The sequence below is a fragment of the Dysidea avara genome, chromosome 10, assembly GCF_963678975.1.
Source record: "Dysidea avara chromosome 10, odDysAvar1.4, whole genome shotgun sequence".
NCBI lineage: Eukaryota > Metazoa > Porifera > Demospongiae > Dictyoceratida > Dysideidae > Dysidea > Dysidea avara.
Genome location: NC_089281.1, coordinates 2,230,214 through 2,251,997, shown reverse-complemented (window position 1 = coordinate 2,251,997; position 21,784 = coordinate 2,230,214). Strand labels below are relative to the sequence as shown.

General features: G+C 37.1%; 2 protein-coding genes and 1 long non-coding RNA gene across 6 annotated transcripts in view; 1 reads left to right on the top strand and 2 right to left on the bottom strand.

The window, feature by feature from the left end:
- Nucleotides 1–402: 402 nt before the first annotated feature.
- Nucleotides 403–4,392, bottom strand: LOC136236966 (uncharacterized). Of its 2 annotated transcripts, none has more exons than XR_010692268.1 (4): nt 4,321–4,392; nt 3,541–3,579; nt 1,666–1,714; nt 403–541 (listed from the first exon to the last, which is right to left on the bottom strand). It is a non-coding gene; the product is annotated as an uncharacterized lncRNA (long non-coding RNA). The 2 variants fall into 2 exon arrangements; XR_010692269.1 differs by lacking the exon at nt 4,321–4,392 and adding an exon at nt 3,819–3,924.
- A 4,184-nt stretch (nt 4,393–8,576) lies between these two features.
- On the top strand, nt 8,577–10,400 carry LOC136268769 (TNF receptor-associated factor 5-like). The gene has a single exon (XM_066064231.1). It carries the CDS (start codon nt 8,577–8,579, stop codon nt 10,398–10,400), a length of 1,824 nt encoding a protein of 607 aa, XP_065920303.1.
- A 1,907-nt stretch (nt 10,401–12,307) lies between these two features.
- Nucleotides 12,308–21,784, bottom strand: part of LOC136236900 (uncharacterized) — a 21,429-nt gene continuing 11,952 nt past the window's right edge. For 2 of the 3 annotated variants that reach the window (XM_066027130.1, XM_066027131.1), the window contains exons 5-13: nt 18,565–18,673; nt 18,305–18,450; nt 16,765–17,189; nt 15,907–15,997; nt 15,465–15,549; nt 15,193–15,241; nt 14,884–14,987; nt 13,992–14,075; nt 12,308–12,672 (exon numbers count right to left, since the gene is read on the bottom strand). In XM_066027130.1, the coding sequence (XP_065883202.1) occupies nt 12,640–12,672; nt 13,992–14,075; nt 14,884–14,987; nt 15,193–15,241; nt 15,465–15,549; nt 15,907–15,997; nt 16,765–17,189; nt 18,305–18,450; nt 18,565–18,673 (1,126 nt within the window). In that variant the 3' untranslated portion in view covers nt 12,308–12,639. Of the gene's footprint in view, nt 12,673–13,991; nt 14,076–14,883; nt 14,988–15,192; nt 15,242–15,464; nt 15,550–15,906; nt 15,998–16,764; nt 17,190–18,304; nt 18,451–18,564; nt 18,674–21,784 lie in introns of those variants that run through there. The other variant, XR_010692225.1, reaches the window with a different exon arrangement.

The window sequence follows — 21,784 nt, the reverse complement described above, 5'->3', positions numbered from 1 at the left end:
TGTCTTCTTGAAATTTCTTTCTGTATGGATCTGTGAGAAGGCTAAGTCAGTAAATAGAGGAGGAAGTCAGAAACATGTAGCTAAAACTGTGTGGAATGTAAAATCCCAGACCCCTTGATCCCTAGCAACATACAATCTAGGCATGTTTAAAAGAAGCCAAAACAGATATTGATAGTGACAGGTCTCTTTATAAGATTGTGTGGATTGCTCTATTGTGGATGTATATAACCCAGCAGTTCCACATCTAAACAGGCTATATAATGTTGTTTCAGAATTACGCATGCTGATCGTCTGTAAGGTCCGTACTATATAAGTACAGAACTCTACTCCCCTACTTGTATTAGCTCTCGGTATCATTTACCACAACACTTCCTATATCCAGACTTTTTAAACAATGAGAGTGCCATCATTATGTGAAAACCACACTTAACAGTAAGTACATTGCCATACAAACTATTATAATGTTGGATGCATTGTCTCTTCCATGCAAGAGATACTTCTTTCACTATGAAATAAGTTAAGCTTCATCACAGGCACATACCTACACATGGAGCAAGAGCATAAGTACACATATTATAGCAGATGTGAAAGTATATTCATACAGAGTACATTGATTAATTACTATACTGTATTATACTGTAATGGCAGAAATTTGACGGGTTATGTATTTTGGAAAATTGACCAATATGCCTATGAATTTTGAATTCATGGAACCTCTTGTTCGCAGGTGTTTGCACTAACTGCATACACTAGCTACTGTATACCATAGGAATTTCTGTGGTGCGAAAGCTCAAGTGATAGTCATGGCAGCTCAAGTGATATTCATGGCAACTCAAGTGATATCTACATCCAACCGTTACCATGACTACAATCACACTGTTACCATGACTACAAAGATACAGTAGATATATTATGGGATGCATCAGTAGAAGAATTTGTGAAGCACCTTGAAAATACTGTTGGCACAAAAATCCTAACATATTACACTACTGGCTGCAGTATGGGACCATCCTCAGTAGCATATCTTGCAATATTAACTCCATCTTTGTCAGAATAGATACAGGTTTCCCCTGGCCCTTGAATTTCTCCACATAGCTGGTGTCAAACTTAATTTTCCTTAGGTTTGATTCAATTTGCTAGCGGTAAATTGTTCAGTAATCCAAAATTTAGATGGCAACCCATAATATTCTCTATTTTTCTTCAAGTACTTCCAAGAACAATGCATTCTGCCACTGACAGAAATGTATGCTAACGTCACTCCTGAAATTGGGTTTAATACACCAGCTATTTGGCAGATTTTAAATTTGATGATATAAGAGAAACTGTCAATATTAATTGCTTGCCAAATTTTCCATGTAACTATACCTTACTAAATGGCTTTATACACACATTAAAAATCTATACAGCTAGAAGTTGCAGTCCCTTCATGATAATGTCTGGCAACTGTTGCCTAGATACATATCTAGCCATGTAATTATGGCCACTCACATTTTTGTAAAAGGATGTACACAGATATGTGCTATAGAAACATTAGTATAAGGGAGATGACTGGCAGATATTTGACTGTTTTAAATTATTTAAAAAGGTCATGCAGTCTAAGAAAAATAGTGCCCAGCTGAACGAAATTAAAGGTCACCAGATATCTTAAAACAAGACAGGACTTACTTGTGTACAGGCGTGACTGTTGATAAAGCCGAATTCTGCTCCAATCTACCTAACAATTGTACCACCACAACATGACGTAATGCAAAATTCTGTATAATGTATAATGCACCAGTCAATATATCGCCCCACCTACTCTCATAGGTGGGGCTTTACAGGGATACTGACACATAATTGTTACCCCACCATGAGGAATTATACAACTGTTTATTAAACCATTTAAGCACTCAAATGTTTTTTGCTGCTACAATATGTATGACATCAAATCCCTGTGTTGTAACTGGGGCTTATGGCGGGGATTTGACATGTTAGGTTTGCCAAACTATGACTTTAACGTGAGTCAAATCCCCAATAATAGCCCCATATATCCTCAGGGGGATGGTGAGGCAATACATTAATAGGTGTATAGGTACAGGGCTGATTGAATAGTCTTGTGTGGCCAGACAGCTGTTTTCTCTTTGTCATTGGGTAGGGAGAAAAAAGGTCTGGAACACCATGCTCATCTTGACATGTCACAAGGTCCTGAATGACTAATAGTTGATTTGATCTATGGTAGACTCCAAGGCAGCTTTAGACATCAATGGTTTGTAAATACATGTTTGTAATTTATGGATGCAAATAGCTACTATTTGAAAATGCATCACGTTTGTTTGGTTAACACCACCCAATTATCGAGGTAGAGTCAAGATAAATGTGCATGGGATTTGAACCCTATTTTCTCCCTATCCAATGACACAGAAAAAAGAGTGGTCGAGCCATGCAAGACTACTGATTAAAGTAGGAGAGCAGCTAGCACATGAAAGTCATCCAATTGCACATAAGATAAACAAGCACATAATCATACTGAAGAAACTAGGAGAGCTATTGAATATAAAAAACTAGTGTATATTATAACTGCATGTCCGTGCACTTGCAGGGAAGTCTTCAGAGAAGCAATATGTATTACTTACCTGGAGGGCATGTGGAGAAGGAAAAGCCTACCTTATGCAAGGAAATTTTGATGTCAAAAAAATTTGATGAATTTGATGAATCAGTTTAATTCGTCAAATTTAAATTCGTCAATTGTTTATAAGCGCCTTTAAAAGTACAGGTTTTGCCTTCAATTTCTTGATTTTCATCAACATTTTATTTGTCAAATCTACTAAAGTCTGAATTCGACAAATTTTTTCTTACGTCAAAATTTCCTTTCATATAGTATCTGCAATGTCATGGTATAGTACCCATAAATTAAGTGATTAGGAATTAAAATTAATTTCTGCTGCAGTTTTTACCATGTAACCAACTTAACATACATAAGCATGACCCTCCTCAAAATGTGAAACTACTGTATGGAGGGAAACTTTTGCGCCAGCAAAAATTAGATAAAATCAGCAAATGACCATAACATTTTCATTTTCCCCATCCAATTTATTTTGCTCACAATGAAAACAGCTGCTTTTTGTGGCTTGCTTACTAGCATGTAACCAAGGTTAATTTTAAGTGTGTATACCCTACTGCTCATCTAACCAAGCAGTCCACTCTGCATCACCAGGGCCAAGGACCACTAGGCTATCAAGCCAGTGCCATTGATCGCTGAGCTAAGTAGTACACACATGGTATCCTTGAACCTTGGAGTCCAGACAAAGCACGAGTACTACCATATTCAATATTAGAGAATGGGTAGCTACTGTAATTGCTGCATATGTAGTCTTGAATATAGCATACGCCAGACATGGCACACCAGGGGAAATTTGGCGAATGAAGCAAAATATCACAGTTGGCAGAATAAAAATTTGGCAAACTGTTAGCAATGCCAATGCCCCTTTACAAATCATACCTCTACCAAAGTTTCCCTCCATACCATAGTAGTGTGAATTGAAATACATGCATGGGACTCACTTATTCACTCCAACATATTTTCTTTTATAGCAGCCTTTCCTATAAAACATAAAATCACTTTATAACAAACAACAGGTACAGAATGTATGTATCAACACAATATATTTCACTCTACGTATATGAGGCTATAGCTCCTTGACTCTTATTAAAGGAGGAGGCCACATATAAAGCAAATTGTTCATTGTATAAGTAAGTGGGTATTGTAATATGTAATGCATGTATGATTATTTGAACACATACATAGTGCATACATGATTATTCGAACACAAAACTCTAACCAAAAGCCTCTCTGATGTGGATTCTTGCTCTAACCAATGTTCAAAAATCAAAGTACAGCCATATTGATTACACCACATACTCAGGATTTCCTGCGCTACTACAGTTTACACATTATGAAAACATAAGCAAGTACAGTACCCTCAAACTGGGTATATACCTATGTATAGTCACATTTCAAGAATCAATAACTGTGCACATTGCGATATGAATGTACGAAACATTGATAATAACTTATTTGTCACAAGAATAGCCATTGTTTAGAATGTATTATTCACAATAATATCAAATCAGTAAAATTAATGTAGACATCATGAAAGCAATAAGCAGTCTTAGTATTTGCTATTGAGAGTTTCAATAAAGTGCAAATTATATTTACTTAATGTTCACAAATTTCTTCAGTGACTGTCCAGCCAACAATTATTGTGTCACACGTTTGTCTGAATCTCCTTATACATAATATACCACCATTGCCAGTGTACAAATGCATGGCTCTATACTCACCTTAACAAGTGTTCGTTGATTTAAGCCTTGATGGTGAAATGTGGCACTTGTCTTGACTTTTAAAAGACATCTATGTGTAACAATAAAATGTATGTGGGCATAATTATCATCAGAGTACAGTGTACATAATTGCACATAACTTCTACAATATTCACTGCACGCTATAGCTAAGTGCAAAATATGCATTGTACATGAAGTTTTACCACCATTAATGGTCCACATGTCCAGACTACAGTTACTATAATAACAGATCATGTACCACACCCATCTTGGAAATTAATTGCCACTCTCAACTATATACTTGGAAATGCTCTTAAGATCACCAGTTATTTCACACATTTATCATCAATTTCCTATTATACAGTGTATCAGATTAAGTTTATTGTTAAAAGGAAACTATAACAGTACTGCGGCTAGCTATCATGTGTAGCCTTTTGATTAGCTCTATTTCACACACATATACACACACGCTACAGTTGTGTTACCATTAAAAAATCAATTACAGGCTTAATTTGGATACATATTCAACTGTTTAACAGTACAAAGCTGTTAGGTAGCTTGCAAGTACAAAAGTGTGCTTACAACTCTATGTACATCAGAGGTACATGCTTTCAGAGTGGAACATAGATGCTCAGGTGCTGTTGGGAATTGTGTGCTGTTAAAAAGGGGAAACAGCAATATACTAATTGGGACTTGGTGTTACCAGGGAATACAGTGTAGTTTCATAAATAAGCCACCAAAAGTTTGGCCTCAATATATAATGAGGTGGTCTTATTAATGAGGTCTATTTAGGACCTTCTAAAAAAAAAATGGCCACTATATTAAAGAGGTGGCTGCTAAGTGAGTTTTTTATGCAGGTTTCCTAATTTCAAGTGGTCAATTTATTTTATTTATTCCAATGATTAGTATTGCACCCTCAAATAGCACCAAAGTGCAGTACTATACTACATGCAAATAACATTACTAAGTATTGGTGGGTGAATTACTAGTAGCATTATTTAATCATTTCCAGGGCAGGCACAACCAGTCAATAATTAGGCAGTGTAGGACGAGCCCACATAACTGGTGATGTAATTGCATAAGGTCCTTAGCGTCACAATGTACATTCTATAGAAATTGATTCTTCTACCTCTCTGTAGGAATATATCCACCATGGATGTGGTTGTTTAATAAACAAGACTGTTAGCAGTATGTTGGTAACTAATGCATGTTGGTATTTTGGAATGCTCAGTTCTATACAATGGTGCTCTTTTCCGTCACAAAAGTTTATGGTACAAACACTGACAGTAAAACTCAAATATCTATCAAACCTTATGGAACCTCTTCATCAATGTTTTATACAATAAATAGTCTCAAGCATCACATATTAAATACATTGCATCAAGTCAAGTGGACTAGTCCTACTGCCAACAGATGGGTAGACAATTAATTTTTTTTGAGACTTGCTGATTATCTGCCAGGAGGTAGGATAGATTCAAGTATTATAGATTTATTGAGTGGCTGTACCTGCCCTGGGAAAGATCAAAGTTCATCAAATAAAATGTATGTAAGTATTAGCATAGCAAAGTATCAGTCAATTTGTTCCTTCCAAATCTATGAAATGAGCTAGCTATGTTGTATTGTAACTTTGATAAGTTTGTCAGCTGGTGCTTTAATTCATTGCCTTTTGGTTCATTTTTGTATCGTGGTACCTGACCATCAGTATACAAGGTGGTGGCACACAGGCGGTTGATCTGGGACCTTGATCAAACTCTAGGTCAACAGTTTTGACCACTGTTAAGGACAAAAATCGAAACCCTTAATTGAATTTTGTCATGATCAGCTTCAACACTGCAAGTTACAGGTAAGATAACATTTAAAGACTTTAATGGCACATTTTGCAGATTCACCAATGTACAGTGTTTGCCTATGACACCAACTGACTATACCAAAGAGTCTAATATTCTTTGTCTTTAGAGAGAGGTCTAAACATATATATAACTGTGAACACTGGGTATCAGCTATTGTGCTGGCCACGCCAATAGTTGGTCCAATAATACAGCCAACACAATAACTTTGATACCAAGTGTTCACATAACATGCTTGAGAAAAACACTCTCCATACTCACTAGAGTGGTCCCGGACTACCATTTCACACACATCAATTGATTCTCACAATTATATAACTAGTAAGGATTTTTTATCATATGAAGTCAGAGAAATAATTGCCTAGGTAATTTACAGGTATTGATCCAGGATTTTTAGTTGGTGACTCCTGAGGTAAATAATAGGGAGAATTTTGTAGTGTTAATTGACCCCACTTGGAATAGGACACCCGGCCTACAACACTGGACTGTCTTAATGGTCTAAAAGTATCATACAGTGACCCTAAAAATCAAGACACCTTCACAATTAGTGTATATATGTAGATCCTGTCATACCCATATAATACACAGGTTTTACAAATCTTCACTTTACCCAACCCTGGTAGGGAAAATTAGCCTATTTACAGTTTTAGTATGGGGGTTTTCGGCACAGTGTGAAACTGTGAGTGCAGTTGAAGTCTTGAGCGAATGACGTTTTATTGTGACCTGTGGTTACCAATAATTGATCTGTGACAGTGTATTTTTGACCTTCAGCTTGGCTGCAGTTGCAGGGTCACTCTATCCCTAGCATGCCAGTGGGTAGTACAATAAAGTTATACAAAGTGGAAAAGTGGTCTGGCCTATCACAGGGCGTGAGGGCTAAATTTATCACTAGGGCTATTCATCTCTGAAAGACCTCAATAATAATTCAAAGCTGTTCAGGGCATCCTTGCAATCCCAAGTGTAGGCCCACACTAATCCACCTCTCAGTTTAATCCCCACCCTTCCCCCCAAAACATCCACACAAGCACAACAGCTACTATAACCAGACAGTATCATCACTCCCCAGCAACTTTTGGGCGTCTGCTAGTCCAGCAACTAGCTACTCTATACCAGTAATCCATACTATTTAATGTAGCACGACTATTTACAGTAGTATTTGTAATTCAGATAAATTACGCTTCCCATGTGAACCAGATAGAATCTGATAATAACAGTAATAACTTCCAGTTACGTATCTGGATAATAACATGCGAACTGGGTGAATAGATGAATTTCATAATAAGGAATTTTAAACTGTTGTCCCTAGCAACCTGAATTTTACATTATTTTATAGGTGTGAATGTCAAAAGTAACATCTCCAATTTTTAAAAGCATAGCATATTTAGGTCATGATATATGACATTTTAAAATTAGCAGTTTTCCCATACATTATCTATGGGAGGGGGTAACAGTTGCCCCTTCTGGGCAATCACATGGATAATGTATGGGAAAACCACAAATTTCAAAGTGTCATATCTTATGATTTATATACTCTATCATCATTTTAAAATTTGGAGAGATGAATTGTGAGATTCACACCTACAAATAATGTTAGCTAAATTGAGAAATGACATTGATTGAATTGTTGTTTTCCCACACATTATCCATGTGATTGCCCAGAAGGGGCAACTGTTGCCCCCTCTCATAGACAATGTATGGGAAAACGATAAACTTTAAAATGTTATATCTCATGACCTATTAATGCTATACTTTTAAAATTTGGAGATGTTACTATAGACATTTACCCCTACAAATATTGCAAAATTCAGGTTGCTAGGGACAACTTTTGTTATTATGAAATTCATCCATTATTATGGGTATTTCTCCGCACAGCGCTTATCGATTGGAAATTATAAGCGCCTGTAGTCTCGCGTGGCCAGACCCACTCTTCGCGCGGCGCTTATCGATTAATATTTTTTTTTGCTAATAATGTACCGTACGCAAGGAAATTACAATTTGACGAATTCAGACTTCAGCAGATTTGACGAATAAAATGTTGACAAAAATGAAGAAATCGTAGGCAAAACCTGTACTTTTAAGGGCGCTTATAAACATTTGACGAATTTAAATTTGACGAATTAAACCGATTCGTCAAATTTTTTTGACGTCAAAATTTCCTTACATACGACCATAGACCACACTCTCTCGTAGCTAGGCGCTTATAATTATCAATCGATAAGCGCCGCGCGAAGAGTGGGTCTGGCCACGCGAGACTAAAGCGCCTGCTCGGAGACGTACGCGAGTCTACCTTGATTCTACCTCGCTACGTATCGACATACAAAAGAGACAAGAGAGATATTCAAACTGTCAGGCCACTCATCGTGATTAGTTTCGGCAACAAAACAAAGACCACACCCACTAATGACTAGAATGGCATCTCAGGTGGGTGGATACATTTATCAGTTCTTAGACACTCCAGCTGATAGTCTAGTGTGTAGGATATGTCACTGTGCTAGTAGAGAACCTTATCTTAGTAAGTGTTGTGGTCACACATTTTGTAAATCATGTCTTAAGGGTGCACAACAAGCCATGGCTGTTCGTGTTTGTCCCATGTGTCGTAGTGAACAGTTTTCTGCCTTTGCTAACAAACAAGCTGACCGAGCAGTGAGGAGCCTTCACATGTTCTGTACTAACAAGGGGAAAGGATGTGAATGGCAGGGTGAAGTGAATGACATCATCAATCACCTAGGTAACAGTGATGGTTGCAAATTGGAAACAGTTTCTTGTCCTAATAATTGTGGGATCACTTTAGAGCGACGTTGTCTCACAGCTCATGTCAGTACGAAATGTCTGCGTCGTGAAGCTGAATGTTTATATTGCCATACGACAGGACAATATTTGTTTATTGAGAGTGAGCACAAGAAAATGTGTCCCAAGTTCCCGATACCATGTCCCAACAAGTGTAGATGTGGTAGTGTCCCAAGAAATGAGTTAAAAGAACACAGGAAAATATGTCCAATGGAGTTAATTCAGTGTGAGTATCACGTGGTAGGCTGTCAGGACAGGATAATTCGTAAATATCAGACCAGACACAACAAATCAAAGATGGAAGAGCACTTGTCATTATCCATGTATCTGTTGAATGAAGTAAATAACACTCAAGCAGTTTGGGGTGCCAGGGTATCAGATATTAGCAAAGAACAAAATGAGAAATTTTCACAGATGGAAAAAGACCTGGCTACCTCAAATGAACCTAAAGAGAATGCGATGAACACAATGAATTTAAATCTTTCAATTATAAAACTGCAGCTACAACATGCCATTGATAATAAAATTGAAAACATTAGAAAAGAAATGAGCAAAACGTTTCTAGAATATGAAAACAAGTTAGCTGCAGAGAAACTGAGAAGGCAATCATCTAATGCTGATTATTACAAGAAAATACTCTGGTTATGTTTTGTGTCGGTTTTAATAGTGTTGGTGGCTTGGCTGATGTGTGCAAGCAACACTCCAGCAGAATTGTGTGACAAGAATAGCATCACAACTATTAAAACAGAACTTGATAACATTACACAAGTACTATCTATGTACAACAATCAACCAAGAAATGGTGATCAAAAGATTGGCATATACTCTGGAAAAGGGGACACAACACTACTTGCTAAAGAACAGTCACATGTAGTTCATAAGGAGGTAGTTCAGCAGGAAAGTTCCATTCTAAAATGGATTTACTCATTGTTTGGGTATTATTCATATGATGAAACACAAAGTCATGATGTAACACAAAGTCTCAACAAGTGGAATAATAAACTATATTCAGAGTCATCAAAGTTGTCATCGGGTAATGAAATTGTACCAGTTATTGTGAAAATGACTGAGTATAGCAAGAAATACAAGAATAATGTTAACTGGTTTAGTGAACCATTTTACACATATGAAAGAAGATATCAATTGTGTCTGAATGTTCGTCCTGCTGGTGAGATTAACTATTATAATACTCATCTGTCAGTGAAAGTGGTTCTCCTAAAGGGATCGAGGCTTGGTGTAAACAACTGTAAGGTGAAATTGTTGAATCAAATTAGTAACAGTAAACACTACTCAGTGTCACATTATGGCCAACACCATAGGGATGCTGTATGGTACAAATCTGACTTCATCACCAATGATTACCTGACCACATATACTAACACTTGGCAGTACCTCAAAAGTGATACAATTAAAAAAAAAATAGATTGCAGTACAGCTTTGGATTGATAGTTGCATAAACCATATAATAAGGTGTATACAATGATAATATATTACGATAAACAAATTATGTACATGGTTTAAGTACGTACGTACATAATTATATGTATTCCTACCATAAATACCGTTTAAATGCTGCATCTGAAATAGTAGCCATACTTAAGCAGTTCCACACTTGATTTTGCATCATTTTCGGGTACGAATAGTGGTCAAGTTTGAATAGTTCTATTGCTTTGAACTAAAGTAATTAGTACTGAAGTGTTTAACTGAGTAAATGTGGTACTGATTTACATATTTTAATGAGATCTCATGTGGAACTCTATCATAGCTATTAAACTGCAGAAGCCACTTGCAGTACAGAGGAGTACAAAGAAAACACATAAAAATATAAATCCTATATTTTAGTTAAAGCATCCGACTTGTCTTTCATATTCATGTTAAATTGCTGATATCAGAACACACGATAAAATGTCACATGGCCAAATACAGCTATTGTGTACGTGTGGCAGACAAATGTGTGTTTTAAAGGAACCAAGAAAACGCTATGTCATATATCTGTAGCTTGATAATGCCTGTACATGGAAATTAATTAATTTTGCTGTGCATGGAAACTTCTTCACCTCCTATTTCAAATTTGAGTCAAATCTGCCTAAAATGAAAATAAGACAAACTTTGATGGCAACACTTTAGAGAATTGCAGCTCTGTTATGCTTTACAAATTTGAAGAGCAGTAAGGAGCATAGCACGTTTACAGTACAATTTTTGTACAGATTGCATTAAGAGTAAGGGAGTTCAGGGTAGGGTACCTCCCATTCCAAATTTGAGTCTAATCCGCCCAGCCATCACAGATGTGTACTTGCCTTCAAAGTTCATCATATTATCATTGTATACTTTCTTCTTAGTCTTTTCTAATTCTTCTTTTTCAGTCAAGTCACCATGTAGAGTCAATTCAGCTACAAACAAATCACCCTGTAGAGCATTCAGCTTTGTAAATCACTTCAGTAGATCTCACTGCAGCTATAAATGACACCCTTAGTGGTGCAACAAGTCACCCTAATAGCTACAAATACACAAAAAGAAGAGCACAGTAGGGATATAACACTTCTTATTGATTTAATATCGTACACTACTCCAGGTTGTTTCAGTACTTTTTATCTATGTGCTATGGTCCCTACTCTAGTTGAAAATACCAATTATTTTTGTGTACTTGTTTGTTAACTTTTTTTGTAAAATAAAATTATTATGACTGGTGAACCCACACATATCGCATCAAAAGAAATGGCACTTTGCGCCCCAGCTACCAATTATTGTCTGAAAAGTGAAGTATCCATTACGTTTTATCACAACTGGTATGTGATTAATTAGTAGGTAATCACTGACACACATTTTTGTGCAATTAGGGAATGTTTGTACTAATAACAGTGAAAATTGCATGTGATTACTAATCAATCATCAGAATATTACGTGAAGCTTTTACCATTAAATTTAGTCTGGCATAGCATGACCTGTGTGCAGATGATGCTCAACAGCTCATAGCCTCTAGTGGTCTACTAATAAAGGTATCCATCCCTATTGTGAAGATGTCAGATCTATAAATAGAGTGCAAGAAATACAGAAATGATGTCAACTGGTTTAGTGACCCATTCACATACACTTTGGGAGAAAATTTCAATTGCGACTGCATATCCATGCTGCTGCTGGTGACATATATACATTGTGTAGTATTCTACCCACCTATCAGTTAGGGTGGTTATAATGACATCCAACTATTGAACTACATCAGCAACAGTAAACTCTATTCAGTATATTATACTGAAGAATCCAAGGACTCAGTGTGGCAGGTCACCATATTATTACATAACCACCTTCACCAGCACGTGGCAGTATCTTAAGACATGAAGTAGATTGTCACAGTAAACGGTAATAAATTTTCATTGACTGATAATATCAATACACCATTAATACCACATGAAGTTTATACTCATCATATAGTGTAGTATGGTGGACTGTACTGACATGGCACACACAGCTCACATAACTATAGATTAATTGTATACCAGTAAACATTTTCAGTAAATATTTAGAGGTGTAAAAGTTATTATTGTATGTAGTCACATGATAGTATGTAGTCACATGATAGTATGGTATACAGAATAAAAAACTTATTGTATGTGAAATGTTCATAATTACATGGAAATTAAATGTTAATTGTGATGATGACGGATTGTGATGAGTAGCTATACACTTGTCAAAATGATAATGTCATCAGAGTCTTCTCAGCCTGTAGTGTATACAATAATAATATTAGAATCTGTCTAGGCGCCCAGAAGTGCCAGCATGGTATTACAAACAGGATATTTATATTATACAAGGTGTGAACTTTCATGACTACATGCCCTGTGAACATCTACCATTATCTGTATAATTGCATGGCAGAAAAATAGTTTGAAGGTTAACCCATTAATGGTCACTGCCGCCATGACATCATAACTTACTCATAGAATAAACTTAGCCTCGCTATAACTTGTGTAAAACGCATTTCATAGCAAGATGCGCTAGTACTGAAACGGACATATCCATAGAGGTCCCGTTTCTGGGATAACCGGATCCTTCCTGGACTAGTGCACGTTTGTTATACAATAGCGTAAAGTTTACCCTAGTTATAGGCGAATTAAATCGTTCTTCAACTTAAAACCTAGTAGCTGATAACAAAGAAAGTGTTATACATCGATGGAGACAGGTAAAGTTGACAGTCAACTGCTTTATCCCAAATGTCGCATGGTGGACACGAGTGCGAATACACATGCACAACAGCAGAAATGGGACAAATCACAAAGAAACCAGCTGTGGAATGGATCACACTGTAAATAAACTGTATAGAATAGTTCTTTGGAGTGTAGTAAATAGCTAGTTGGGATTCCATTGTTTGTTTGGATTGGTTTTTACCAAAGTTTAGACTTTGTTGTTCGATAACTTCACTGCGGTTACTGTTATGTACACAAAAACAGCATAGTCGGCCTCCTTAGTTTATAGCGAGTATTTAGATATATAGTTACTAAGTAGTTCTGTGTACTGGACGGTTAGCATGATGCAATTTGGCCAGGGGTCCTGGAGAATTTGGCCATAAATGGGTTAAATAGTTTGAATGTGAAAACATTTCATTTGCAACGAATTACTGATCATGTCCAATGGGGAGTGTCTGGGAGTTAGCTAGCTAAAAGTTTGCACCTTTAAGATGTGTACTGCGCAGCAGAAGGGCTGTAGAATGAGGAGGCAAATATACTAAAGATTTATTGAAAAAGTAAATTTACAAAATTAAATTTTGTGATATTCACATCACATTTGCATAATTAACATGCCAAAATTTCTAAAGTTGACAGGTCAGCTTGTATATGCCAATGATGCATTGACGGGTGGGGTTGGGGTTAAGATGACTATACCATATAATGTATCTCATTAGAATGTCTTCAATAGTGATGTTCTATTTTACAGGTATGCACTTGTACCCTCTACGGCCTCTAGCTAGGGTCAGTGTCCTGACTTCCAAAGTATATGGTGGTGGTGGAGGGAGGGGGTACAAGTGTTATATTAAAGGCTTACAGTGTGATAGTCCACCTGATGAAGATCCATGATGATGTGGATACACACTTCAATTAGTAGTACACTCATAACATAGTCATAGTTCTGTGGAGGACAATAAACAACACATCAACACTTTTAGCTAATAAGATTATAGTAAACTACAGAACTATGTTTGAATACCATACAACGATTTTATAAAAAGTAACACATCATGAAGTGTCATATAGCCTTTTTTGAGAGTGTGATATGAGAATGAGATAGTGACAACACCCCCAACTGAGGGCACCTGTCTTGCACAGAACAGTAAGGGCATTTCATTTTGGCTTTGATGATTTTTGTTTGATGAACGTAGTAAACAACCATGGGCTTGATCACAGGTTACTAACTATTTAGTAACAGCATTTAGTAACCTCAGACATTAAAGTAGAAACAAAAAAAACTTGAGAATATTAACCCAGTCACCCAAACTACTGAACCCTACTATGATGATGTACCCAATGTTGTAGATTGTCTGTGTTAAGACAAGCCACACGCTGTATGGTAGTACTGATACACTAATGTCATAGCATGGCACTAACACAATAAACTTGAAGGGTGAATGTTGAAACTAGCAGCCAGTTTGCACTTTCTTCACCTGGGGGAAATTTTCTACTAAAGTACTTATATGCTATTAAGAGCCCCTCAGATGATGTGGGCTTGGCTACCCCACAATTAACTACCTCAATCTGCGGCTTCAGTAATTTAAGTTTGTGGGTAGCCTCACCCACATCATCCTCGGGTCTCTAAATAGTGTAAAGACCTTAATACTTAATATTGGTGTCAACAGCAGTGCCTTAAGGCACATAAAGAGTTATTAATACAGGTCAGTACAGCAGGGATTAATGTCCTTACATTCAAACAAGAGGCTTACCAGTAGTCCATCAAGCTCAAACAATTTCTTTAGGTGGTCAATGATATAGTCTAGCTGTTCCCGACTGAAGGCAGTTATCATGAACGACTCATTCCTGATAATTCCTAACCATACAAAAACACTCAATACACTAAGTGGATAACATGGACACCTTGGTACCGACTACTAGCGTACTGATTATCAAGGTGTCCTGATTTTCCAGGTCAGTTTATGTACTAAGGGATACTTTGAGACCATAACTAAGTGTCTGGATTATGTAGGTGTCCTCAAGTGTCCACATTAGCAGGGTCCAGTGCACTCCACACTTACTCCTGGCATTATTCCCTTCTTTGTATCTGTTGTGTCTCTCACATGGAATCTGTAGCAACAACAAATACAGATGGTAATGGATAGGCTGTGAGACAACACAGTTGTACCAGGTGAACATTGAGCCTCAGGTTACTACGAAATCATGCCGTTTTAAATTGTAAGACCTTATATATGTGTAAAGCTACGTAATCAACATTTTAGAATGAGAATAATCAATGCCACTAAACGTAAGCACAATATACAAAACCAATACCCTAGGGATTTTCCCTTACTTTTCCTGCCATGATGTCTCTGATGAAGTTCTTACGGAACACCATCCACCGGCCGATCTGTTTGGTAGTTAGCTCCTTGACAGTACTGGAAGAGTGACATCATACAGGAGATCAAACGATGCCATACAGCTACATTGCATTGCCTACCACATACATAGGGTACAAACAGTCAAAATTTTCATGCTCACTGTCATAGGCACAGGAAGACAACACCAATCCAGGAATCAACTACACAGTGTAGAATACAGCAAAGGATCTGGAATGCTCCCAAAACAGTTTTCAAATTTACCCTTGTAAGATTAAGCCTAAAGAAAATCTCTAAACTGTTTATAAATATATTAGTTTGACTGTTTTATTAGAACCACATGTACAGAGATTACAAATAGAGATATTTTATTTCATTCTTTCCATGTACAAGTGCAACACTATTACACACACTTACCAGGTGTCCTTAAATATCGTCCTCCTACTGAGTTCATAGGATTTCCCCTTCTTCTCCTTGATTACTACATCATCACCAGATATGGTGCTGTCTGTATGAGAACGTACAAATGGCCGTATTATCAGGGAAGTGTGTATACGTTATAATAGAACAGTAGATCCAATACATTGAACCAATGTAAAATGGACACCTTGGAATGATGTCCTGATTATCAAGGTGTCCTGACTTTGGGACCTTAACTAAGTGTGTGGATTATGTATGTGTCCTCAAGTGTCCACATTAACAACAAGTTTATTTTACACTGGGACCTGTTAATGTGGACGCTTGAGGACACTTACATAAACATTTAGGTAAAGTCTTAAAGTATCCCTTAGTACATAAACTACCTGGAAAGTCAAGACACATTGATATAACTAGGGCACTATTAATTGGTTTTAAAGTGTTGATATTATACAGGCTCCACTGTACTGGATCTACTGCTCATACAGTGGGAACTCTAAACACCTGTGCACTAGTTCAAAGTGATGCTTTGAGAAATGGAGTCTGTTTAACTACTCTAATAGGACGTACACCAGTAACAAAATACTCCAATAGAACAGTCACTTTCAGTGTTAAAGGTTCATTTACTGCATGGCAGGAATTTTAACAAAAGGAAAAATTGACAAATCCACACTTCTCAGTGTATTGATAAATTAAAAATTTAATCAAGAAATTATTGAACTAAAAATTTTAAGGAGATGGAACATTCAATGAATTAAAATTTGATGAATTTAACTGATTTGTCAACTTCTTTCATCAAAATTTCCTGTTGTATGGTACCGAAGTTTCAGAAAGCTACGGTAGTGTAATCACACTTACCAGAGCTACTACTAATAGATGACAAATCAATGACATCATCATCATCATCATGTGATACAACAATTGGTGCAATATCAGTCTCCGTCTGGTCTGAGTTCACTTTAACAGGAACACTGCAGTGATGACTCTCTGTTGCTAATGGTAACGGCTCTGGCTCAAAGAACTTGTCAAGATAATCAATATCATCAAACAAGCAATCAATTACATCATCACTAATGTCATCACTGTACGATACTTGTCCACAACAGCTCTTGACGTCACTCTCTGAAGCCACTGATGTAGGACTGTCTGCTAGAATATCAGTCTTGAGATTGTCCGAGGGAGTTGTTGTAATGATGTGAGTGTGAGTTTCATTTCTGCTCAGTAGAGTGTCTATTCTTAGTTGATGTGATGGTGTGACTTGCGGCTGTGGCTTTACAGCTTGTCTGGTAAAGCAGAGAGATGTGTATAGTACAAAGACTGTAATTACAATGGATGACTCAGTCACTGAGGACATGTCTAAGGTTGCATGTGACAATGCTTTAAAACAGTGTTTTAAAAACTCTTTAAAGCACTGCATTGTACCATCAGCAAATTTTACCACTGAGGACCAAAGAAAAAGTTGATGTGCTGCTTCTAAAAACCAGTCACCGCCCATGAGGTTAATACTATCCCTTGCTACAATTCAATGTATTTTGTAACTCATGAATAATTTAAAATTCCCTAATTATGTCTCTATGCACTGCTAAGGAAGTATACAGTAACTCGAACAAACTTACTACTTTAATTATGTACAGGAGTGTCTTCTCAACTATTTTATAGTCAAACCTCAGAACTCGCTTCACTCGTATTTCACATTGGCATGAAATAAACTAACTGCAAAAAGCAACAGTTTACTTACTTAGTAGGTAACACAACACACATATTTAAAGGAAAACAATTTCAGGAAGCCAGGCGTGCACCCACAGCCAGCTGTAGGCACGTATCTGGTTTAAAAAGCTTTGATCCAAAAATTAATTATCACACCAGTGTACAGAAGATTTAAGTATGTTAATGTAAAGAGGACAACTGGTATAGTAGCAACACCCAAAAGGTCATGCACTTGGTGGGACTGTGCTGCTGCTGTGCCAAAGCTCAGAAAAAGGAGAAGAAAAAACAACAAAATTAGCTGGTCTTGTGTCCCACATTTACACCAATGATAGCAGCTGATAATAATGGAAGGAGGTCAAATAATGGTATGTAAGACTGGGCCAGCTGAACTATGCAAACAAGGATCACATAAACAAGGGCATACACATATGTACATGCATAAAACAACATCCACACAAAAACTGGATTCAGGGACACTTTTGTACATTAGCAGAAGAAAATGGAACGGCAATAAATTGTCTTGAGATCTCTGGTAAAGCATTAGAACACTGTAAGTGAGATCGACAGGTCGCCTCTATCAGACACAAAAAAAAACATGCTGGGCTACACCTACTGGGAGCAGCATCTTGTCCTTCACAACAGGTCCCACATGGCAATGTATCTTAGCACATTTACAATCAATGCTGCTCACTTTCTCCTAGTCTGAAGAGGATTCTTCTGTTTACAGTTGATAACAGGAAGAGTTGGCAACACATTCTCCTTGTCTTCATCGACAGCAGGTGGAGGGAGAGTGAAGTATGATGTAATGTCCTTCGTCTTACCTTTACCTGTAACAAGCTGGGGAGAGATAACGTTTTGAAACATTTATGAAACTCAATATTTGTAAGAAACAAATTAACACTAGCATCATTACTGTATGGCCCTAAGAATTTACAAGCAACAGTTACTCACCTTAGCTACCCCCTTGTTACTTGGCAGCTCTAAATCATCTACAACAGTATACACTGCCTCAGGGTGTAGTTTGAAGGAATGACCAGTATCGTTATGTTTTGTCTTGCCTGTGGGAACAGTAATGACAACTGTAAATATGAGTGCATACATACAGTAGGTGTGTGTGTGTGTGTGTGTGTGTGTGTGTGTGTGTGTGTGTGTGTGTGTGTGTGTGTGTGTGTGTGTGTGTGTGTGTGTGTGTGTGTGTGTGTGTGTGTGTGTGTGTGTGTGTGTGGTAAGTTTGCAATATGCACACTATGCATACACTCACTAAACATGTACACTACACCAGACATGGGGCCAAGTACATTTAAAAGTACTTAAGTAAAGTACAAGTACTTTTGAATTTTCCAAGTACAAGTACAAGTACTCCAGCAGCAATCAAGAGAGTACTTAAGTAAAGTACAAGTACATGCTGGAAGTACTTAAGTAAAATACAAGTACATTTTGCTGTAGTAAAATATAGGGCTGAGCAATAGTATCGATAGTGTGATATATCGCGATAGTAAATCACTATCGTTATTGCGATAGTAGGATATCACTATCGTGATAGTTATGATAAGCTCAGATCTGCATTAAAATGGTATTAACAACCCTTCTATACTGTTTTACAGTAGGTATTACCAGCTTTCTTACAAAGGAGTGGCCTGTAAAAGCTTTACCAAAAGTACATATTCATCGGCCTCCCACGTAGTTAATTAACAAATGTCCTGTGCATGCAAAATAACTTTCTATATGATTACAAATCATAGCTATGCAACTGAGACTTTGTTAAGAGCGAAATATTTCATAAACTATCGGGATAGTATTCACTATCGCGATATTTAGTGAGTAACCATCGTGATAGTAAAATTTTTACTATCGCTCAGCACTAGTAAAATATATGCTGTATTCATTGTATTGTAGTATGTAAGTGTGCCTAGGGGGGTTGGTTTTTGTCAACCATTCTCTCTCTTTAACTCTTAAAACGCACTGACTTGAACAACAGCATTGGCGACATCGTTAATCGTGGCAACATGATACAGTAAGGTTGGGGAAGGCAGTAGAAGAATCGCAAGAAGTTGTAAACTGCACCTTCATACAATTTTGATATTCTCATTGTACACCCAATGTGTACAAACTATGTACAATGTTTGCAGTACTTACAAGTACTTTAAGTACTCAAGTACATACAAGTACTTAGCAAAGTACTTGAGTATAAGTACAAGTACATTGGGAAAATTAAGAAAGTATTCAAGTAAAGTACAAGTACTTTCAAATCTGTACTTAAGTGTACTTAAGTATAAGTACTCATGTACTTGGCCCCATGTCTGCACTACACACACACACACACTGTGGTGGACCAGGAAACACACCAACAAGGCTTACATTGTGCATACACAGGGTTCTGCCCAGGAATTCCTGAGTGGTGGCCTAAAGTCAACATGAACTGATATGCTGTGTGTTGTATTAGAATGTTTGTGTTATATTAGAGTATATTGCATGTGCATCAGTGGTAATGTAAGAATTGTACTGGTCGGTTTTTAGAGGTACTGGTCACTTGAACCACTACCAACCAGTGTGGGCAGAACTCTGTCTGTATATACACATGTAATACTACAAATCCATGCTTTGATGCAGGACAGGTCCCCACAATCGGCTTGTCTACCTTCCTGGGGATATCTTGCCTGTCTAAAAGCTTGTTAATAGGTTATTCAGCATCCCTTGACTGAGTTGGTGGATACCTCCCATGGAGGATTGCGGAGAGGATAAAGATTCACAGACAAGCAGTGAAGGCACACACATACAATCCATAACACATCTATAACTCAGCTAGTACCGAACATGCAACACACATACAGCCACAGACCAGATCTATCATATTTTCTGATATCATACCCTAAGAAAGGAAACAAACACACTATGAATGGCAAGAGACAAGATGACATTTGTGTACAAATATAAACAAAAAGGTGTAATTCAGAAAAACACTAATAGCTAATAGAACATTCATATTTACGTAAAACATCGAATAAGCATAAAATTCGATAGGGAATTATATATTTGGTGGTTGCAAATTTCACTGAAATCATCAATTTTAAATCTGCCAAAGAAATTGAAAACATGAAGGGAAGACCAGTGAACCTATGCAGCTTATTCTGACAAAGATCTTGGAAGATATACTAGCTACCATGGTCCCACCAACAGCCAGACATTTCTCTGCACTTCAAGGTGTTCTCCTACCAAGTGACTCTCCCAATTCCAGATAGCTACACTACCTACATTTGTACTCATAATAACCTCAGCCTTGGATGCAGTTATAATATTCAAAGCTATCACTCAAGCTGCCATGACTATCGTGAATGCAAGTCCATGTGTTATCAGTGTGGGCCCCTGCGAGCAAGAGGAACCGTCAAATTTAATTTCACCAAATATTTTCCCATCGAAAATACTCCAATACTGTATATACTCTAATAGAACATTCATCTCCACTGAGTCCTTATTACAGAACTAGTGTCCTTAATTTGAGAGTGCTTTAGGAGAAGTTCCAGTATAGATAGCACATGTGGTTACATACTGTGATTTACAATAGTGGCATCATTATCATAGGAACTATTTTACACAGATGCTACAAGGCCAGACTTTTGAATGATTATATCTTGCCAGTACTACATTTGTAGTTTCATGAATTCACTTGGATTTCTTTTCATTGTTGTATTGGGTAAATGTTTGGCAAACTACACAGCATAGCTGGAAATTTTCAAGGGACAACACTTTAGCAGAAACGTGTAAAAAAAGATTTTTGTCACAAAATCCCATGAACAATTTCATGAAGCAGTCACCACAAATTTACTGCAAAACCTATATGGTATGGTACTGAGCCAATATAACTAACTTATAACAAACACTACAAGTTTTAGGTAAGTTACTATAAGTAACTCAGAGCCACCAGCCAGCAATGTCATTAGCATCAGAGTTATAATATCAGCTTATAGGCCTCCAGTTTTCACCTTGTGATTCTAAAAAGCCACATAAACTTCCTACCATAAAACCATAGCTTCACCCACTGCACGTAGTCTGCCAATTGTGTATGAACAGCAGGGACTTACCAAAGCCATGGTTGGTTATCATTACATGCCATGCTACAAGAAGCACTTAGCATGTATGTAGCATAACAAAGTTTCATAAATTGGTACAGTTG

Bases quoted from the DNA above. Each gene is read 5' to 3' on its own strand.
- LOC136268769 (XM_066064231.1), top strand. From the start codon at position 8,577: ATGGCATCTCAGGTGGGTGGATACATTTATCAGTTCTTAGACACTCCA.